The sequence below is a fragment of the Callorhinus ursinus genome, unplaced genomic scaffold, assembly GCF_003265705.2.
Source record: "Callorhinus ursinus isolate GAN/ISIS: 27379988/994484 unplaced genomic scaffold, GSC_fseal_2.0 scaffold7, whole genome shotgun sequence".
In the NCBI taxonomy this organism is placed as follows: domain Eukaryota; kingdom Metazoa; phylum Chordata; class Mammalia; order Carnivora; family Otariidae; genus Callorhinus; species Callorhinus ursinus.
In genome coordinates this window covers 25,173,181-25,194,084 of record NW_027397069.1, presented here as the reverse complement: position 1 = coordinate 25,194,084, position 20,904 = coordinate 25,173,181, and the positions used below count along the sequence as shown (strand labels likewise).

Genomic DNA, 20,904 nt, shown 5'->3' with positions numbered 1-20,904 from the left:
TAATTTTTTTCCCCCAGAGACCTTTATTTTTCCTTGTTCTTACGGCCACTAACTTTCTTCCCCTATGTCACTTGTCTTTCAAAACCCCCATCACATTACAATTCAACTGAGTCATGAAATCATAGGTTTGCTAGCAATCAATTTAGATGAAGTACATTTTCTCTGAAACGTACTACTGGTGATTATAAACAGCCAAACTAGGTGGATTTTTGAAAACAGAATTGGTTTTTAAATTTGTATTTACAAATAAAGTCATTTTCACCTTGGACCACACCTCTCAGTCGTTGAAACAGGCTTGGTCCTTTTTTTGGCGGGGGGAAGGTCTATGTATATTAATAAATGCTAAATAGAGATTTAAAATGGTGTGATTTTTTAAATGTTTTCTTAAACAATCTAATGCTTTTAATGCAAAAAATTGCAATATAATTCTGTTAGTCATAATATACACAGGAATAAATATATAATATGAATCCAGAGCACATCAGAATTCATTGGTCCGGATTTCAGACACACGATGTCATATAATGAATGATTTCATTCAGTTCCTTCCATTCTAGTTACTCAGATGAAGGCCTGACGATTTATAAAATGGTAAACTAAGGAAGGACTTGTTTTCTGTTCTTCTTTTGTCCACTGAAATATGTTGTGGTGGGTAAAGAGCAGGTGGGAATGTGAATAGATGATAAGACCTTTCAAAGGTGGGACAGCATAAAAAAGTTTCAAGAATGTGATTTGTGGCTGTGATTAAACAGGCAACCTGGAGTTTCGTTCAGTGCCAACACCACCAGCACCCCAGCTCCCACCTCTGCTACAACTCCTGTAAAGAAAAAGAGGTATGATGGGCTGGTTGCATCTGTTTCTTGCTGACATTCTGTAGAGGATTGTCCTTTATTAATTTCTGGACCAAACAATCCACCAAGACCCCCGGTGGCATTCAGAAGTTGGTCTCTCATCTTGTTGCCTCCTCCCTTTCCAGGGATCCAGAGCCACTGGATTCTGCTGTCCTCAAACTTTGTTCCTTTTCCTCCTCACTTCCATTTCAAATGTGCAGTCTTGGGGTGCCTGGGTGGCACAGTCAGTTAAGCGTCTGACTCTTAATTTCGGCTCAGGTCATGATCTCAGGGTTGTGAGATCCAGCCCCAAGTGGGGCTCTGCTCTCGCTCAGTGTAGAGTCTGCTTATGGATACTCTCTCCCTCTGCCTCTGCTCCTCCCCCAGCTCACACTCAAATAAATAAATAAATAAATAAATAAATAAATAAAATCTTAATAATTAACAAACAAACATTCAGTCTTTTCTCCAGGTCCCTTGGGGTCTAGAATATCTAAGTAATGTTTTCGATGACGGAGCTCAGCAAAGAGTAAGCTACTTCAGGTAACATCTTTAGTAGAGTCCTACTACAGGGAATGCCTTACCCTGAAAGAATTATGACTGTGGGGTGGCCAAATATTGCCACACTCCTGAAATCTGCCTGCATCTTTGCGGCCTTCTCTGCTCTGTAGATTGGGTTGACCCTACTTCCAAGTACAGAGTCGAAGTCCCCATATTGACACTTCTATTTATCTAGTAGGCATGGAGAAGTAGCTAGACCTATGGTGGCAGAATATTCTTCATGAGACAGAATGTAGATGGTCGAAGCAATTTTTGCTTGTTGGAGAGAACACAGTGCTAGTGAATCATGATCAAATGGAAAACAAGCATTCATGAATCTTAGTGCTTTTAAAATGTTTTTATTTTCTTTGCCTGCACCGAGGACCGTGCCTAGGTTGGGTAGGTGCTCAATGTTTGTTGATTGCCTGGCTGATTGCCAAAACGCTCCTGCAGTGGGAATTCTGGTTGTATCTGTGAAAATGTGAGTCTGAGAAAATGTGATTACCTTTCTCTTGGACCCAAATTTCACATCTCCTGCCCACAGCAAGAATCTTTCCTCTGACAGGCTAGGCATAATTCAGGATCATTGAAGCCAGCAATAAGACTCTACTTTTGTGATATACATTGGACTAGCTCTTGTGAGTAGAATTGACTACTTACATTGAGTTGAAATCTGCTTTGATTTATGCCCATCTCTTCTTAGTTCAGTCCTGTGGTAACTCAGAGAACAGACCCGCTTCAAGAATTTAAAGCCAGCTCTCCTGGCTTTTTTATCCTCGCCTTTCCTTCCCTGGACTTTCCTCTGACATGTCACTCTCCTCTAAACATCTTCGTTTTTGGTCCATATTTAAGTCTTTCTGACATAGCCCCTAAGCTATCTCTATCAATTAAAATTAAGTCCTGGTAATGTGAAGACATCTTTCTAATTGGATATATATGTGTTTGTATATATGCATATACATATGTATGTATGTATACATAATTGAGGTTAGCATTAGTGGGATGTTCACTTATGTTTTCAATACTCTTACTTTCAGAGTTTTCTTTTTATCATGGAGCTTTTTTTAAAAAAAATTATTTATTTATTTGACAGAAAGAGAGACAGAGCAAGAGGGAACACAAGCAGGGGGAGTGGGAGAGGGAGAAGCAGGCTCCCCGTGGAGCAGGGAGCCCAACAGAGGGTTTAATCCCAGGGCCCTGGGATCATGACCCTGAGCCGAAGGCAGATGTTCAACAACTGAGCCACCCAGGTGCCCCATTATCATGGAGCTTTTTTAAAAACTCTAAATATAGAGTGAGCATATGGTTGGTTTTGATTATAAAATATTTCAGGTATGCAGAAAATAGAAAAAGAGGTATGTTGATGATAAACACCCATGAACTCACCAGCTAGATTTAACAAATATTATTTTCCAGATTCTCTTCATATTTCTTTCTAATGAAATGTCCACATTTTAGTGTCAAGAAAACGGGGAAAGGAGCTTACTTGGGGAGCAGAGAGCCTAGACCATAGTATAGTTATTTTAGCTATTTCCTGTTGAGTTTATGAAATAGTTTTCATTTTATTTCCAAGGCTTGTAGAAAAGTCATCTCAATGCCTTTTAGCTGTCAAATTACTTTCAGCTTTTCCTGGTAGACATGTGGGTGGGATCAGGTCTTTCAAGTGCCATGTTTATAACTGATGTCGTTTCTTAACAGACAGTCCTGGTTTCCACCACCTCCTCCAGGTTACAGCACCACCCCAAGCACAGGAGCAAGCAGAAGGTAAGGGAAATGTATCAGATGTAATTGCTATGTAACCTAATGGAAGAATGTGTTGGATATTGACAATGTATAATTGCAGGAGCTTTGGAATAAATTGGAGGAGAGCTTGTGAATTCTGAGAGCTGAACAAGACAGTGCTCAGTGGGAGTGAGGTCAGGCTACCAGTGCCTCCGAAAGGAAATCTGACAAGTTGCGAGGAGTCGGTAGTTGTGTTAGTTTGCTAAGGGCTGCCGTAACAAAGTCCCATAAACTGGGTGGTTTAACAAAAATGCTTCTCACAGTTCCAAAGGCTAGAAGTCCAAGATCAAGGTGTCAGCAGGGTTGGTTCTCTCTGAGGGTTGGGAGGGAGACTCTGTTCCACATTCTCTCCTGATTTCTGGTGGTTTCCAGACACCGTTTGGCATTCCCAAGTCTGTATAAGCATCATCCAGATCTCTCCCTTTATCTTGATGTGATGTCCTCCCTGAGTGCATGTCTGTGTCCACATTTGCCCTTCTTAAGGGGACACCAGTCATATTGGATATGCGGCCCATCCTACTTCATCCTATATGACCTCATCCTAACATATCTAATTACATCTGTAATGACCCTCTTTCCAAGTAAGGTCACATCTGAGGCCCTGTGGGTTAGGGTTTCAGCATTTGAGTTTTGGGGGCACACGGTTCAACCCACAAGTGGCAGAGGAGAGAATGGAACGAAGCACCAGGCAGGGCTCCACTGTGGGCTCCTGGTAAACCACCGCTTCCAGGCAGCAATGAACCCAGATGACTGGATGGGAATATGAGTTGCAAGTTCTTTGTAAACTTTAAGGAATAAGTGGGTGTTTTCTACTTTTATATTTTTGTTGTTGGGATCAATAATTATAACTAAAATTATAGACCATGTGCAGGGCACCTTGTTCTACCAAATCCATGCTGGGAATGTCAACAACCATTTAACTTAATATGTGATTATTGTATGCCAGATATTGTTCTAATATCTTGGGGTGTATCAGTGAACAAAACATGGAGCCTACAGTCTGACCTTCAAAGAAGCAGACACATGTGCAGAACTCCTGTCATCTATGCCATCTTTAACACACAAAGAAAAATAAGTCTCTGATTTGGTTTTGCTTTAGGGTATCCAAAACTGTTGTTGTCTTCAATCCTCAGAATATCTTCACCAAATATTTCCATGTTCCAATGGGACTTATTTTCCCAACTTAACCATTGGGAAAAAGAGTTATTAAACTCTTTGTGCTTATTTAGCATTAGATTGTTTTATTTCCTAAAATTGTCATCTGTTGTGTAGGCTTTTAATGTCTCTTTTATTTCCAAATAATGGAAATATTTGGAAATAAATGTCCTTTATTACAATTTAGGTTGGCTCTATAAGGATGTAAATAAATTCAGTTGATCAATAGACACAAAGAGCTCAAGTTGCTTTTTTCACACATGTTGCATCTGTCTCTCTCTGTATATTTATGTATTATATATTATTTATATATGTATAGTTATTAAACACATTGAACAATCACAACTTGGAATTACATCCACCTTCTCTTAAAATATTTTCTTTTTAAACCTCCTCATCTATAGATGACTTCCAACTATATGAACTGCCAAGTATGGATTATGTTTCTCATTTAAAACCTTCTTTCCCCTCAGGCAGTATTTAGATATGTCTCTATGAGTGACACCTTTCATGGAGCTACCTATTGAGGAAAATATTATCTAGGAGTTTTGCTAGTTACTATTGTTTCCTGAGGATTTTAAGATCCATCCAATTTGTCTTGATAGATAATAACTTGTACTTAGGAATATTTATTACTTATTTCTGAAATCTTATGTTCATCTTCTATTTATTATTCCAATATTGATGTAAATTATCATTACAATAAACAACTGGTTATATAACTGTGTAAGAATACAGAAGGATTATTCATGAGTTAATATCTCATGCTTTCAATGCCCATTGAGCTTGTGCATCTCTGTTTGCACAGAACTGGTAGAGCTTGGCTATATGCCGTTACAATTTATGCATTGCTGGATGTAATTTACGTGGAAGATAAAATGAGCCACAGTGCTCCTATTTCTGGTTCCTGGATCAGATCCATAGCACCAGAACTAAAGGAAAGAGAAGATTATTGGACTAAGTTGATCAGTTTAGATATCCTTTCCTTTTTTAGAGGCACAGATTATTAATATAATGGCTAAACTGAAAGACTCCTCTTTGAGGATCAGCGCTAATGTCATGCCAAGCTTTGAGGGAAAGGAGGGAATAATAACAATATAGCAATGCCTTTGATTTCTAAAGTGCTTTTCTTTGGAAGAGCTCAGAGTAAAGCTTCTGTTTCTCACCTTTAATGCCAGTGCATTCCTAGGACTGAAAAAGAGACTTTTCAGTGAAAGCTGAAAAATAGAAGCAATTATTAAATGATAAAAGGAAGCAAAGGCTTCAAAAAGAGATCTTTGTTCCCAGAAGAACACAAAGAAAATGAAAATAGGTCAAAAAATGTAAAAATGGGGAGTATGATTTTTAATACTAGCTAATAGCTCAGTGCTAAGAATATTTCCCCCATCCCTCACTTATACATTGGTCTTCTTATCTCTTTTCCCATGCTCCTGCAAGAGAATTTCCCCTTAATACTGAGACTCTCGCTCTTCTTCCTGTTCTTCATTTTGTGAACCTTCATTTTTCCCATCACCTGATCTTTTCCAGAGATTTCATTTTCTCTCACACACCCGTCTGTACAACACATTTGAAAAGACCACCAGACTTCCCAGCCATTGTCAGAGTGGGTCCTTTTCTTCAACTTTCTTCCCCCTTGACCTCTCCATGGCCTTTGACACCATGGATCACACCATCCCTCAGCTGCTCCTTTCTTACAGAATATGGAAAAATCAAACTTAGTTGTGTTTGGATTGAAAACTTGTGTTGGCATCGTGTTTGGATTAAAATCTATTAGCGGCATGATGTAAGCGGCCTTACAAAGGGTCTCAAGCTCTTTTACCAGCAGAGGAAGCCATATGCTATCATAGCTTTATGTGTATTTATACGTAAACGTATACCTATACCTATGACTACATAGGACCGTGTTTATGTCTCTATCTCTTTTGTTTCTACACCTATAACTACACCTACGTGTAATTCTGTGTACAATTAACAGAAGGCTGGTGAGCTCAACTAGAGAGTAAATGAGAAAATCTAATTTTCTAAAATAACCATATATTATAGCCTAAAAAAAAAAAGCAATTTCTTAAAACAGGTATCCTTTTATGTATGATATACGTTAGTCTTATGACGAGAGGTTAAGATATGGGTGATCAAACAGAATTTTGGAGGTAAGAGTTAAATGTCTTTGAAAGCCTCTTGCCTTTTTTTTTTTTTAATGAAACAAGATTAAAGAGAGAAGCTGTGATTTATGGTAACAAGACATAGCATGTAAAGTTTGAAACTTAAATAAAACCTTTTCTAGATGGTTTCTAAGGCAGTTCCTTGGTCATTGGAATGGAAATATTCTCCGACCTTCTCTTCCTTTTCTTGCTGATAAGGGAAACAACCAGCATAGTATTTTGAATGACCAACCTATGTCAACAAGGTTATATCTTTTGAAATCTTCTTATCAAATGCCCCAGAACCTATTTCTTTTCATTTTAATTAAGACTGAATCAAGATTTAACTTTTATAATTGCTGTTCCTTGTTACTGTCATCTGTCTCTCCTCCTACCTCTGTGATCAAATCCCTGCTTCACTGGTTTCCCCTCCTTTCCATGTTCAAACCCCTTTCATCTTAAAAAATAAGCTTCTTAAAAATTAATAGCCTAGGGGGGCCTGGGTGGCTCAGTTGGTTAAGTGTTGGACTCTTAATTTTGGCTGGGGTCATGATCTCAGAGTTGTGAGATCGAGCCTCGCGTAGGCTCTGCACTGAGTGAGGAGCCTGCTTAAGATTCTCTCTTTCCCTCTCCCCCTTCCCCCACCCTGCCATGTGCAATTGCTCTCTCGCTCTCTCTCTCTGAAAAAAAATGAATAGCCTAGGGGCGCCTGGGTAGCTCAGTTGGTGAAGCATCTGACTCTTGATCTCATGGTCCTGAGTTCAAGCCCTGCCTTGGGCTCCCTGCTGGGCACTGAGCCTACTTAAAAAAAAAAAACAAAAAAAACAGTTCATAGCCTAATCACACAAATCCATTCGACTGGCACCTTATCTCTCCACTGCAATCAAAGTTTTCAGAAAAGTTGATGATACTTGCCATCTTTATTTTCTGGTTCCCACCACCATTAATTCATAGAAACAGCTCTCCTCAAGGTCACAGATGACCTTGCTGATAAATTCTTGTTGACATTTCAGTCCCTATGATTGCTTGACCTTTCAAAAGACATCACTGGCTATTCATGCCTTTAGGAAATCTCTCTCCTTATCTTTTGAGAAACCCCCTGCCCCTCACCCTCCCCCACCCCAAACATACTCCTGGGTTTCCTTCCTCTAGCCATTCTTTATCAGACTCCTTTGCCACTTCATCATCCTATACCAGCCAGTAATTGTTGATGCTCCTAAAGCCTCAAAGTTCCTCCCCTCTTCTCATTCTGTATTCTGCCCCTCCACAGATTATCCATGCCCAGGGCCTCAATGACCACGTGTGTGCTCTTGACTCCACTTATATCTAACTATACCTGTTCTCTGAGTGACTTTGGACAGCCAACTGCTTGCTCAACACCTTCCCTTATATTTCTCAAAAGCATTGCAAACCTAATATGTTCAGAATGAAATTCCTAATTTTCCACACTAACCTGATGCTCTATCACAATTAATAATACCAACCTTCCAAAGAAGATGTTACACGCGCACGCACACGCATGCGCGCGCGCACACACACACACACACACACACACACACACAGGAATATTATGCAGCCATCAAAAAAATGGAATCTTGCCATTTGCAATGACATGGATGGAACTAGAGGGTATTATGCTAAGCGAAATAAGTCAATCAGAGAAAGACAAGTATCATATGATCTCACTGATATGAGGAATTTGAGAAACAAGACAGAGGATCATAGAGGAAGGAAGGGAAGAATGAAACAAGACGAAACCAGAGAGGGAGACAAACCATAAGAGACTCAATCTCAGGAAACAAACTGAGGGTTGCTGGAGTGGTGGGGGGTGGGAGGGATGGGGTGGCTGGGTGATGGACACTGGGGAGGGTATGTGCTATGGTGAGTCTTGTGAATTGTATAAGACTGATGAATCACAGACCTGTACCCCTGAAACAAATAATACATTATATGCTAATAAAAAAATTCAATACCATCCTTCAGGCCATTGACACTTGAAAACTTGAATTTATTTTTTACACTTTTCTTTCCTTAATCACCAATATCCAATCCATTTAGCAAATTCTATCAATTTATCTGCAAGATGCCACTTGAATCCATATGCCTCCTTCCAATTCTGTCATCATATCTTTCCTGGATTACGGTAGTAGTAGCTACCTAGATATTGTCCCTTCATCCACCCTGATGCCCACTCCCCAAACCTCTTCTCTACACAGCTGCTCAAGTGATATTTAGGAAAGGATAATTAGAACATATCACCCTCCTAAATAAAAATATGACTTTCCATTTTTCTTAGAATAAAGATCCAAATCCTTAGCACTGACTGCCTGCCCTTACCTGGCTTCCATCCCTTATAACTCCCCTTTGCTCTCTGCTCTGGTCATGTAATCTGTTTTAAATGCACCATATCCCACCTTCTATGGTCCCTTAGTATATAAGGTCCTCTCTGCTTAGAATCCTGTCTTCTCCCAATTTGGAGGCCCTTACATTCTTGTGGCCATGTTTTCATCTGATTTCTCTTCAAAATATCACTTCTGACTCACGTCTGTTCTGTTCTCTCTGCTTCATACTCACTGAGGTATAGAAGATGGCAGCTTTACCCCCTTGATTTGTCCAAATACCACGTGCATAAGATTTTAATAAAGACATGGGATGATGAAAGTGCTAGCAATACATTGCAGAAGCCCAGCCCAAACAAGGTCAAATGTAATATTAGAAATTCCCGTTGGTTAGTTCTTTGGCCACACCTGTTGTTGGTTATTTCTTCTTGGCTGACATTTCTCCACAGGCCTGATCTTGTTGCTGTTTTGCTCAGCAGCCCCTCACTCCTTCTTTCTTCCATCCCTTTTTCTCTACCCCACCCCTCCTTCTCCTCTCCCCTTTTCCCTCCACCCCTCAAATTTCTGTTAATTATTTATGTGGGCAGTTTAGTTCTCTCTTTGCTCTGCCAGGCTCTTTGCAGAAAATCTTATCCCTATAACCAAACATGATGATCTATTCTCTCTTTGGGAGGCACTCTATGCTACCTTTTAAAATAAAATTATTTTCTTGTGTCACAGTCGTATAAACATCCAGTCACCCACACTTAAACAGCAAAATTGTCATTGACCTCTCTGTCTCCTTTTTCTTTTTCAATAGTCGTTGTAGTGAGTGTGAGAGACTTGGGTGCCACTCAAGAAAAAGGATATGACCACTGGGGGATAGTTGCACACTCTGAGCCTTATTTGGATGGTGCTTTGATAGGTTTGCCCGGGGAGGGAATCACTCCCACATAAGACTTTCCAAAAACAACTGCTCAGGAGCCACCACCCAGAGGACAAGGGAGCTCCTGAAGGAAAGGGAGATTCATGCAGGGGGCTTTCATATCTAGGTGATACCACTAAGCAGCATGGCAGGCAGTTCCTTGGTCAGAGAACTCTGAGAGGCAGCAGTGGTTTGGGGTCTTTTATGACTCCCAAACTTGGGTAGTATGGATGCAGAAGAAATCCCAATGCAAGATCAGCTGTGGGATCATGAGAAAAGCATCAACATTCTCTGGGAACTCTGATGTGGTAGGGAGAGCTTCTAACGAGGGGTTCAGGGAAAAGGTCCTGAAAGAGGTGTGGCATTTGGGGGGAAGAGAAGGATTACATAATACTAGGTTTTCAAGCCCAGAGTGATTTTAAGCCTAGTGATGCCACCTATCAGTATAGGAAGAAACAGGAGCAGAATGGGGAATACAAAATTGGTTTTAAGAGGCTGTGCATTGATTTGAGCAGGTAGAGTCTGGCTTTACTGAAAAGATATATTTGTGAAGGTAACTACCAAACAGTGGGAAATGGGGTTGCTGCTCAGGGAAGAGGTTGGTGCCACAGATCCGGGTTTTGGAATGATACCAGAGATTTAAGTAGGTATCTTCAGAAACTGAGAAAATATTAAATGAGAAGAGAACGGAAGTTGAACCTTGATGTGTGTCTACACATCAGGTGGTGAAGGAGGCACCAGAAAATGAGACAGTAACGGGTACAATTGCATGGTAAAGGTGAAGTGTAGTACGAGGTTGGTAGTGGGGAGGCAGAGTAAGTGGACGCATTCTACATCCCAAAGTCTGGTATGAATCCCACTTCCACCACAGCTTTCTCAGCCCAAGAGGTTGTTTTTGTCATCTGAACTCAAAAATTCTTATTGTCTATAATCCTCACTTGACAATTAATTGTCCATTACCGTAGAACATTACTTATTTTCATGGTACACTCGTTAACTAGATGGCATAATCTTATAATTCTTTGAATCATCCATATGACTTTATCCATAGTAATTTGTTAATAGGTACATATTTATATCAACTTATCAATGAATTATAATATTTCTTAGTAACTACAAGATAGGGAATTCCCTCAACCCATTATGATATTTGTCTTTTGTAGTTAGGCTTTATTCTGTGTGCTCAAGCTATGATGACTGTTTAAATAGCTCCCTCCCTCTCTCTCTCTTCCTCTGTCTGTGTCTGTCTCTCTGTCTTTCCAAACAATTACTGAGCTCTGACTATGTGCTAGGAAAGCACTTTGCTAGAAGCCAGGAATACAGAGGTGTGTGAGACCCAGTCTGAATTGCAAGAAAGTCAAAGTGTATCAGGGAGTCAGTTTGAGCCAGGAGTGCTAAACACGAAGACTGGCCCCAGTTGAGAGCGAGTCATTGAGTGTATGATAAACACAAATGTTGCGAGAGCCACAAAAATATGTGGAGGCATGGAGAGGGAGGCAATAGAGGACGTGTCTGAGGTACAGTGGGATAAGCAAGAGTAAGCCAGGTATAGAGACGAGGTGGGGATGGAGCCATTCCAAGAAGAAAGGAGTGGAGGAGCAAATGTTCTAATGCCAGAGAGCATGGTGTGGGTGTGGGTGTGTGTGTGTGTGTGTGTGTGTGCATGCGTGCACATGCACACACACACCATGCATCTACATGTGTGGAACTACGGGACTTCTATCCAAGAGGCATTCTCTGCATCCATCCTCTCTCCGTTATGCTTAGTGGTAGCAGGAAATCTAGTCATTGCAAATTCAGTGTCATAGGGAAAAATGTCTAGATATCCATTTGTAGATAATCTGTTTATCATTTGCGGTAAGTTTAGGTACTTTTCCGAATATCATGTTTCTTTTTGAAGAGTTAGTACTTTGCTGTTATGTGATTTGAGCTATGGGTATGTGCTAGAGATTGTGAAATATATAAAAGAAAGCACAAATGTCATCACTATGGGTAATTGTTAGGTAAGAGACAGTGAAGTCTGCCTTTCCCACTTTTTTCGCTTTAAGATGTATCAGAAATTTTGATGCAAAACTGTTTGTCAGTGGCAACTAGTGTATGTCTTCAGTTTCCAACTTCTTAAGCTTTTCCTCATTTTTGAGTCCTTCAAAAGAATGATGACATTTGCCAAGCTTGATAATAGGTGCCATTCATGAGAAATATTCAGTCACATCACAATGAAATGAGGACACAGCATTTCTAGGAAGTTGATGTTGAAGTTGTTTCTGATTTCAGAACTGACCATTCAATGTATTCTGTTTATGATACATTCAAGTGCTTGTAACTATGTGTTTAGGTGACTTAGAGATTCAGTGGTTCAATGGCATGTGGAGCTCATTTAAGAAACTCACGGAAACTGAAATAAGGTAGTTGCTTAACAGCCAATATAAATGTTTATGGTGTTACCATTATGGTGATTCAAGACCAGCAATGAAGCCATTTCCGCCACCACCACTACCAAAACACCAATGTGTTTTTTTCTGGAATCATTTCCGAAGACAGACAAGAAAATACACAGCTTTTGATAAAATTAAAATAGTGGAAACACACCTAAGAAATTTCCCTAGGAAATTACTGTATAGTTAAATGCTTGCTATGTACTTTTATAATTTCTCATCCATATTTGTTTCAACCTCTTCCTCTTCAGTGGTTTTCACTTTCAGTTAGCTGATTGGTAGAGTTGAAGGAAGAAAGAAAATCCTGATTGAAATGTGAGTTGCCATGGCAACTTTACACTAGTTATATTTTTCTGTCTGTAACTATAAATGGTAAAATGTAACCTTTCTAATTATACTGCTACATTTTTAACTCTATTGGTACCAAACACTCTGTGAAGTTTGTTGTCATGGTAAATTAAATCAATGTATTTTATTTTTATCTCAACCAAATTCTTTATATTAACTAGAATCTGTTTTATAAAAACTAAAGATTCTATAAAAATCTTAGTAAAATGTCAAAGTACAGTGACTTTAAAATTTTATCTGAATGCCTAGAAATACCCATTGTAGGGGCGCCTAGATGGCTCAGTCAGCTGAGCGCCCGCCTCTTGACTTTGGTTCAGGTCATGATCTCAGGGTCGTGAGATCCAGCCCCACCTTGGCTCCAGGCTGAGTGTGAAGCCTTCTTAGGATTCTGTCTCCCTCTGCCCCTTCTCCTGCTCGAACACGCACTCAAGTACTCTCTCTCTCTCTAAAAAAAAAAAAAAGGAAAGAAGGAAAAAAATACTTCTAGACATTCAAAATAATTAAAACGTTAACCTAAAATAAGGTTTTGAATAATGTTATTTTTGAATAGTGTTGTTTGAATAGAACGAGGAGAAAGCTTATTCAAAATGTGTCAATGAAGGACTTAAACTTTAGCATTGAGTTAGTTGCTTTTTCAGTCCTATGAGGTCAACATAGACGGTTTCTGATTTCCTAACACTAGTTTTAAGTAATTCATACATTCAAACACAACCAACAAAGGCATCCCTGCTTCCCCCCAATCCAGATTCCACCAGCCCTACTCCCTTAGAGCTCCTGTTGCCTCTCCTGCTGCTGGGGGAGCCACTCAAAGTATGATGAAGCGGGGCATCTTCAGGTTCAGAAGCAGGGGGAAGGAAGAAGCTGTGAGAACCAGGATACCTGGGGGCAAGTGCCCTGCCAAGTTACAGCTCCATCTGCCCCAACCATAAAAAGCAAGCAGTTTGATTTTTTTTTTAAATGTATTTCACCTTTTAGTAGTATTGTTTGAAGGTCTATCAACTAAAGGTGATAAATCTCACCTCAGCAAAAAGCATGAAAATTCCAAGAGGTTAAAGGGGCTGTCTCTGGTCATCCAAATCTTAGTGTCAATGACCTAAATCATGTTTCTTTCCTGCTAGAACTGGGCAGAATTGGGACATGCTGAGGTATGGTGGCTTGAATTTCATGAATAGGGGATGGCTTTGGAGCAAGGAGACAGGGCATCCCGGGTGTGGTGTAGTGTGGGTGAGAGGAGCATTCTGTGACATAGGGACTGAGCTTCTAAGGGCCTAGGAGGAGGGAAAAGTGGGTAGGGGTGCAAGGACCCACATTGTACTTAGGAGTGTCTGCACACTTGGTGGCACTTCTTTGTCTTCTGATCTTTCTTCTTCCTCTGTCAGGAATATGCAGAATATTAGATATGTGGAGTCACACAGTATATATAGCCTTTTGAATCTGGCTTCTTTCACTTAGCATAATTCATGTGGGATTCATCCATGCTCTTGTGTGCATGAATAGCTTATTCCTTTTCATTGCTGAGTAGTATTCTATTATATGGAGCTACATAGTTTATCCATTCACCTGGTGATGGAAATTTGGGTTGTTTGCATGGGCTTTAAATATTCACATACAGGTTTTAGTGCATACATGTTTCTTGGTATGATCATTTCTCTTGAATAAATGCCTACAAGTGGGATTGCTAGGTCATATGGTAAGCATATGTTTAACTTTATAAGAAACTCCTGATTTGTAAAGTGGCTGTACTATTTTGTACCCCACCAGCAATGCATGAGAGGTCAACTTGTCCCACTTCCTTAATATCACTTAGTATTGTCAGCTTTTAAAAGAATTATTTTAACCATTCTAATAGGTGTGTAGTGTAGCTCATCCTGGTTTTAATTTGCATTTCCCTAGAGACTAATGATGTCAGGCATCTTTTCATATGCTTATTTTTTAATCTGTACATCTTCTCTGGTGAAGTATCTGTTCAAATCGTTGGCCTATTTTTTCACTTGTGGTTTATTTACTTACTGTTGACTTCTGAGTTTTAAAAAAATTATGTACTGCTTGAAAGTCCTTTGTCAGATATGTGATTTGCAAATATTTTTCTCCCAGTCTGGCTTATATTTTCATTCTCTTAACAATGCATTTTACAAAGCAAAGTTTTTAATTTAGTGAAGTCCAACTTACCAAGTTATTATTATTTTTTTTAGTGAATTGTACTGTTGGTGTCATATCTAAGAACCCTCTCCCTAACCCATGATCACAAAAATTTTTGTTCTAAAAGTTTTGTACTTGTATGTTTCATATATAAGTCTAGGGTAGACTCCTTTTTTTTAAAATTTTTTATTGTTATGTTAATCACCACATATTACATCATTTGTTTTGGTGTAGTGCTCCATGATTCATTGTTTGTTCATAACACCCAGTGCTCCATGCAGAATGTGCCCTCTTTAATACCCATCACCAGGCTAACCCATCCCCCTACCCTCCTCCGCTCTAGAAACCTCAGTTTGTTTTTCAGAGTCCATCATCTCTCCTGGTTCGTCTCCCCCTCTAACTTACTCCCCTTCATTCTTCCTCTCCTGCTATCTTCTTCTTTTTCTTTTTTCTTAAAATATGTTGCGTTATTTGTTTCAGAAGTACAGATCTGTGATTCAACAGTTTTACACAATTCACAGCGCTCACCGTAGCACATACCCTCCCCAATGTCTATCACCCAGCCACCCCATAGACTCCTTTTTAATGCTAAAAATTTCTACAACTTCACCTGATAATAATTGGACTGTTTTTATTATGTCTTTGAGAAAATATCTAAGGATCAAAAGCTTCTATGAATTCAGCAATACTTAAGATTTTGTGTCACTTTTTGTTTATTGACCAGAAAATGTTGACATATTTTCTTACAAAACTGACATGAATTATGCTAATTTAAATTGTATTAACCACAGTTGCATCTACATACATTTGGCAAGTGCAGTATATAACTGTGCAAGGTGCTTAGTATACAGCAAGTGCTCGGGGCTCTGTGAGTTGAAGATGCCTTGCAATAATGCTGCCTTCCCACAGTCATGTAATGGTTTGCCAGCCACAGACCTGGACCAATCTTCTCCTTTTATAAAGAAGCGGAGGTTCAGAGAGTCAGCTCTCTTTCTAGTTGGTGGCAAAGCTAGTCTAGAACCTAGGTCTCTGGAATTTGGGTCCAGTGCATGCTCTATTGTTGTGTTATGGTTTATTGAAATGGCCACTATGAAGTGAGACTTCATTACAGTAATCATTCTTTTGAACATTTGCCTTGCATTCAATAAGCTCGTTGAGAGCAGAGACCACATCTTTTCTAGTTTTTGAACACCCAATTTTGCTCTGCATTGCTATGTGTCCTAACATTATACCTGGGGCCTTTGTGGTATAAGTGCCTGTTGGGCTAATGATGCTGTCCTTGGGCAAGGAAACAATCCAGGATAACCTATCATTATTAGATTTTCACTGGGAATACCGGGAAGAGTATTGGTTTGATGCAGTAGGATATAGGAGAAAGCACATGAGATTCAACATCAGAAAAACGAAGTTGAAACCCTGGCTGAGCTACTTACTAGCACCATGATGTAGGGAAAATTACTCAACCTTTTTGACTCATTGAAAAAAACATCTCCATGGGATAGATGTATGGATGGACTAAAATAATGTTTGTGAGAGCTTGGCAAAGTTAGCATGGTACTGAAACTAAAAAAATGTAAGTTCCATCTCCTTTGTCGTTGTTGTTAAAAATTCTGCGTGTGGGAAACAAGGGCTAAGTGTGATGGAAAGTGAAAACAAAACTCAGAGTTAAATGTTAGAGTCAATTATTCTTGTTTCAACCTGGGCGTGTGCTGCAGTAATGAAATGCTCTTCACAAAGGCAGTCAAACAGAATTCACAGAGCCAGGCATGTTGTGCAAAAAAGCTATAATGGAAAGAAGTGATCTTTGTAGCAGCACGTGAGAATAAAGTAACATAAACCACTTCACAGGGTTATTTCTATTAGCTCTGGCCTTTGGGCTATTATCTGCAAGTTTTCCCATTTCTTGTGAAAACTGCCTTTTTATTCCTGAAAGTTATTCTTTACAGTCATAGCCACTAATGTGGTGGCGTCAATCCTGCAAAGGTCTTGGGGGCTTGAGGGAAAGACGGAGGGTAGAGCCAGGGGTCAACTTAGCCAGGCTTAAACATTGCATCTCAAAGTGGTATTCAAACAGGATCATTCCACATCCATGTCCCTTGTTTCCTTCTCTTCAAAACATTCCGGACCACAGCTTCCTGCCTCGCTCTTGCATTTTAATCCCCCTGCTTGGCATTTCATCAAGCTCCTGGCATGGCATGAATGACTTCTCTCATTGCCCCTAAGGGCTTGGGTTCTGTCATCTGTGGCTGTCATTGCAGAGATGCAAATGAAAACTCCTTTGAGGTGAATTGAAGTCAATGTGGCATTGCCTAGCCCTGGCCCAGCGGGGGTCTAAATGCAGCACCCTCGGAAATAAATATGCTCCTCTGCTTCTCTTGGCCTGCGCAACTGCACGCCCATCTTTACTTTCTGGGTCATCCCAAACCATATCCACACTGTGTACCCAGATCTACTTCTCTACCTGTACCTCTTTCCCAGATACACCCAGTCAGTATTTACCCACCTCTCTGAGGGCTTAGCCATTGTAACATGGAAGAAATGTAGCTTTTCCTCAGTGTGACTCTGGCATGAGCAAAGTTTGACGCCATCCTATTTCTCATTTTTGTAATCCTCCTTTCCATCTTGTTACCTCTCTCCTGCCTATTCTCAGATATCCAGTGCCCTGTGCAGACTTACTAGCCAGGATTGACCACCCTTTTACCCCTTTCCTCTATCCCTGGAAGAAAAGTGTATAATCAGCTAATCCACCCAGATACACGAAAGACACATTATCACTTGTGATTTCCCATTATCCCCAACACAGGGATATTTTTTGAGAAGAGAAGATGATGGTAGTTCCAATAAAATAATATTTAGTTGTAAAATCTAACACTAAACCAGAACGGGGAGAATGTTCTTATGTAAATTGTTTTCCAGGCATATCATATAACACCATAACTCATCTGAGCTCCTGGCACCTACTCAGTACTGTTAATAGTGGAATTAACAGTAAAGTTCTCCAGTGGGACAGCTAGATTTGAACAGATTTTATAAGTTTCAGGACCCTCTTCAGTACTCATTTCCTTCCCCACCAAGTAGAAATCCAGCCAATCACTCCCTCTTTCAACACATCTTTATTGGGCACCAATATTCTACACAGTCCTAGTACTTGGGATATAACTATCCTTCTAGGAGCTTTCAGCCCAATATGGAGACAGAAAATTATGTGTAATCCAGAACAGTGTGATATGGTCCATAAAGAGGGTGTGCTATGGGGAGACATAGGAATGTATGGAGCACAGCTTTGGATACCACCACAGACAGTAACACCCAAGCCAGGTCTGAGGGGCAGGGAGGAAGTAACCAAGGAGGAAGTATTCCAGGGGAAAGGGAGAAGCACGTAGGCCAGAGAGCAGAGAGCATATGATGGTGAGGGTGGTTAGGAGTGCAAGAGTTTTGGCACAGCTCCAGTATTGGGGCTCATGTGGAGGAACACCAGCTGCAGCACTAGACATAGAGGGAGCACTTACTGTGAGCCAGGCAGAGGTTGAATGCTCTGCAGGCCCTTCTCCTGGCTTCGGTGCCACCGTCCACACAAGAGCCAGGAGACTCGCCATGCTCCCTGCTCTGCTGCCTGCCCATCACCCAATCACTACCACACTCTTTGGAGAAAGATTTAGAACTAATTGCATCATGTCCTCCAACCCTATGGCCACGGATCTCCCAGGAGAAGCCCAGTCTGATCATTGCTTGTCATCTGGACTAGCCCCACAGAGCTCTGTCTATCAGAGCTTGACCCAACCTAACAGTAGCCTAACCACTCAAACCTTCCACAGTAACTCCCTGGATGTGTCATCTATTATCATCGCAACTAGCTGCTGTGCAGTCTCTTCTTTGACCCAATGGCACTCACCTCTGGTGGGCTCTCCCAGAGGACTCTGCTTCCACAGAGTCCAGAGGAGGAAGAAAGGTCCTGTTTGCTCCTCTTTGCTACCACTTACCAATATTAGCTTTCTCCTCCCTAAAACTTCCCCATCTTCCTTGAAATTGTGGCATCAGAAACTTCTCTTCCTCATTGCAGTCATCTGCAGGTCTCGGAGTCACTCGCTTGCACTCTTTGAAGACTCTGGCACCAGGCTCATTGTCTCACATGGGTCTCCTGCCATAATGCTTGGTGATTTCCAAATCCATGTGGAGGATCCTTCCCTACCCTGACTTTCTCACTTTCTTGATCTTCTCTCCAATGATCTCCTCTTTTGCCCTACCTCAGCCACCCATGGATCTTGCCCTTGTGAGTAACCATAAATTTTCAAAATTTCAAAATCTTCCCATTCTGCTTCCACTTTCTATCTACTGCGTTTAGCTGACTCTCTCCAGTCCTCTGAACCCAGGAAGTTTCTCAGCCTTGCCCCTGCCAACCACCAAACCTCTGACTTTTCACATTCCCTCTCCCCTCACAGCCTCTGTTTCCTCCATATCCATCTCAGATCCCACGGTCCCTCCTTATCATCACTTCCTCACATCCCCCTTCCCCTCCTTCGCCACCGTTCTCTTCGTTGCACTCACTTGTCTGAATTATAAACTTAGTTAAATCCAACTCTCTGTTTTGCCTGTTTCTGCCCCCTAAGCAGCTGAATGTGGCAAGAGAAAACAATGGCAGCTAGCTTTATTTTAATTCCATGACCACAAACCTCAACTGAGCCACTGATGCTGCCCAAGAATTCCTAGCAAAACATGCGGGGGGTGGCTTATGGAGCCCAGATTATCCACTTTGTAGAGTGCCTTGTAGAGTGCCTCAGTTGGTTAAGCGGCTGCCTTTGGCTCAGGTCATGATCCCAGGGTCCTGGGTTCAAGACCCGCATCGGGGTCCCTGCTCAGCAGAGAGCCTGCTTCTCCCTTTCCCTCTGCCTGCCGCTCTGCCTACTTGTGCTCTCTATCTCTCTGTCAAATAAATAAATTTAAAAAAATCTAAAAAAAAAAAAGAAAAGCATGCTCTAATTCAGTCCTGACAACACCCCAGCAATCCTATGAGAAAGGTCATTACAGACGAAGAGATGGTATCAGGTTGATCCATTATCACACAGCACGCAGTTCAGACAGCTGGACTCCAGAGCTTCCATACTCACCTAGTGTGCTGCAGAAGCCAGAGGGGTACCTGGAGTCTAGACCACAAGTGTACTTTTATTAGGTATGGGATTTAATAGGGAGCCACTGGGGTGGTAGTGGTGGGGGTGGAGGGCTGACATGCCCCGGGTAAGGTGTTGACTCCATCCAAATGATGGACATCCAAATGATGCCTGTCTGTCATTCATAGGTTATCAAATCATGCTGGCTCAGAGGCTGCCTTGGCTCTTGGTTGGAAAGTTTAGGCTGACAGCATATACATGCTTTGCAAGCAGCAAACTAGCCTGTGCTGCCAATATTTAAGTCAGATTTAGTTAAAAGCTTCAAATCAACTTTATCTTGAGGTCTATAAAACTGAAAACCTTTCTTGCTGTTTCCGTAGCAGCCTGATGGTTGCCATAATTCTTAAAGAAGATTATATGTTAATGCCCAAGAACCATTTACTATGCTCACGCGCTGCTGACCCAAAATGCCACAGCTTGAGCTAGATAGTCTAGCAAAATATTAAGCTTTTAAAAGAACACATTATATTTCAAACTATAGTAAAAGAGGATAGGGTTTCCAAAAACCTGCTTAAGTAACTTTGAAAATACCAGTAATTTAAATATATGACTCCTCTAAAGTTTAGTGCTATATAGATTCTGGCCTTTCAGCTACCTCTTGCCAGGGGGGTGGGGTGCGGTGGGGGGGTGTAAGACGCATGAGTTATTTCCATATAGGCCATAAGTATATTCAGTTAATAGATGCTAAAATTTGCCATGTTTCCATGGTGAAATGAACTGATGTTTTCTGTTTTAAAGGGAACCAACTGTTCACCCTCCAATACCTCCAAAGCCCAGTTCTCCTGTTTCATCTCCTAACCGGCTGAGACGGGAGAATAGGTGAGAACTGGCATTCCAGAATCTCTTGCTCAAATGAAGAAGTTAAAGAAATGAAAGCAAATGAATTGTGACCTGTTTTGTGCAAAGCATGGGTATGTTTTGTGCACACATTCACAGAAGAAGCACTTTTAAAGCTTTTTTAATTCTAATTACCAACACAAATGCCTGTTTATGTTTGCCTTTGAATACTTATGGCCATGTTCTGTCTTATGGAAATACACCTTCAAGATAGAAGCTGAACAGTATTCATGTCCGGGAAGTATTCACCCTCTGGTTTCTTCTAATTTATGTATTTCATGTCCAGGAA

General features: G+C 40.8%; 1 protein-coding gene across 3 annotated transcripts in view; it reads left to right on the top strand.

The window, feature by feature from the left end:
• The window catches only part of SCEL (sciellin), a 307,279-nt gene that overhangs the window by 233,587 nt on the left and 52,788 nt on the right, over positions 1–20,904 (top strand). For all 3 annotated transcript variants that reach the window (XM_073894411.1, XM_025875050.2, XM_073894412.1), the window contains 3 exons: positions 753–833; positions 3,069–3,134; positions 20,517–20,597. In XM_073894411.1, coding sequence (XP_073750512.1) covers positions 753–833; positions 3,069–3,134; positions 20,517–20,597 — 228 coding nt within the window. The remainder of the gene's footprint in view (positions 1–752; positions 834–3,068; positions 3,135–20,516; positions 20,598–20,904) is intronic.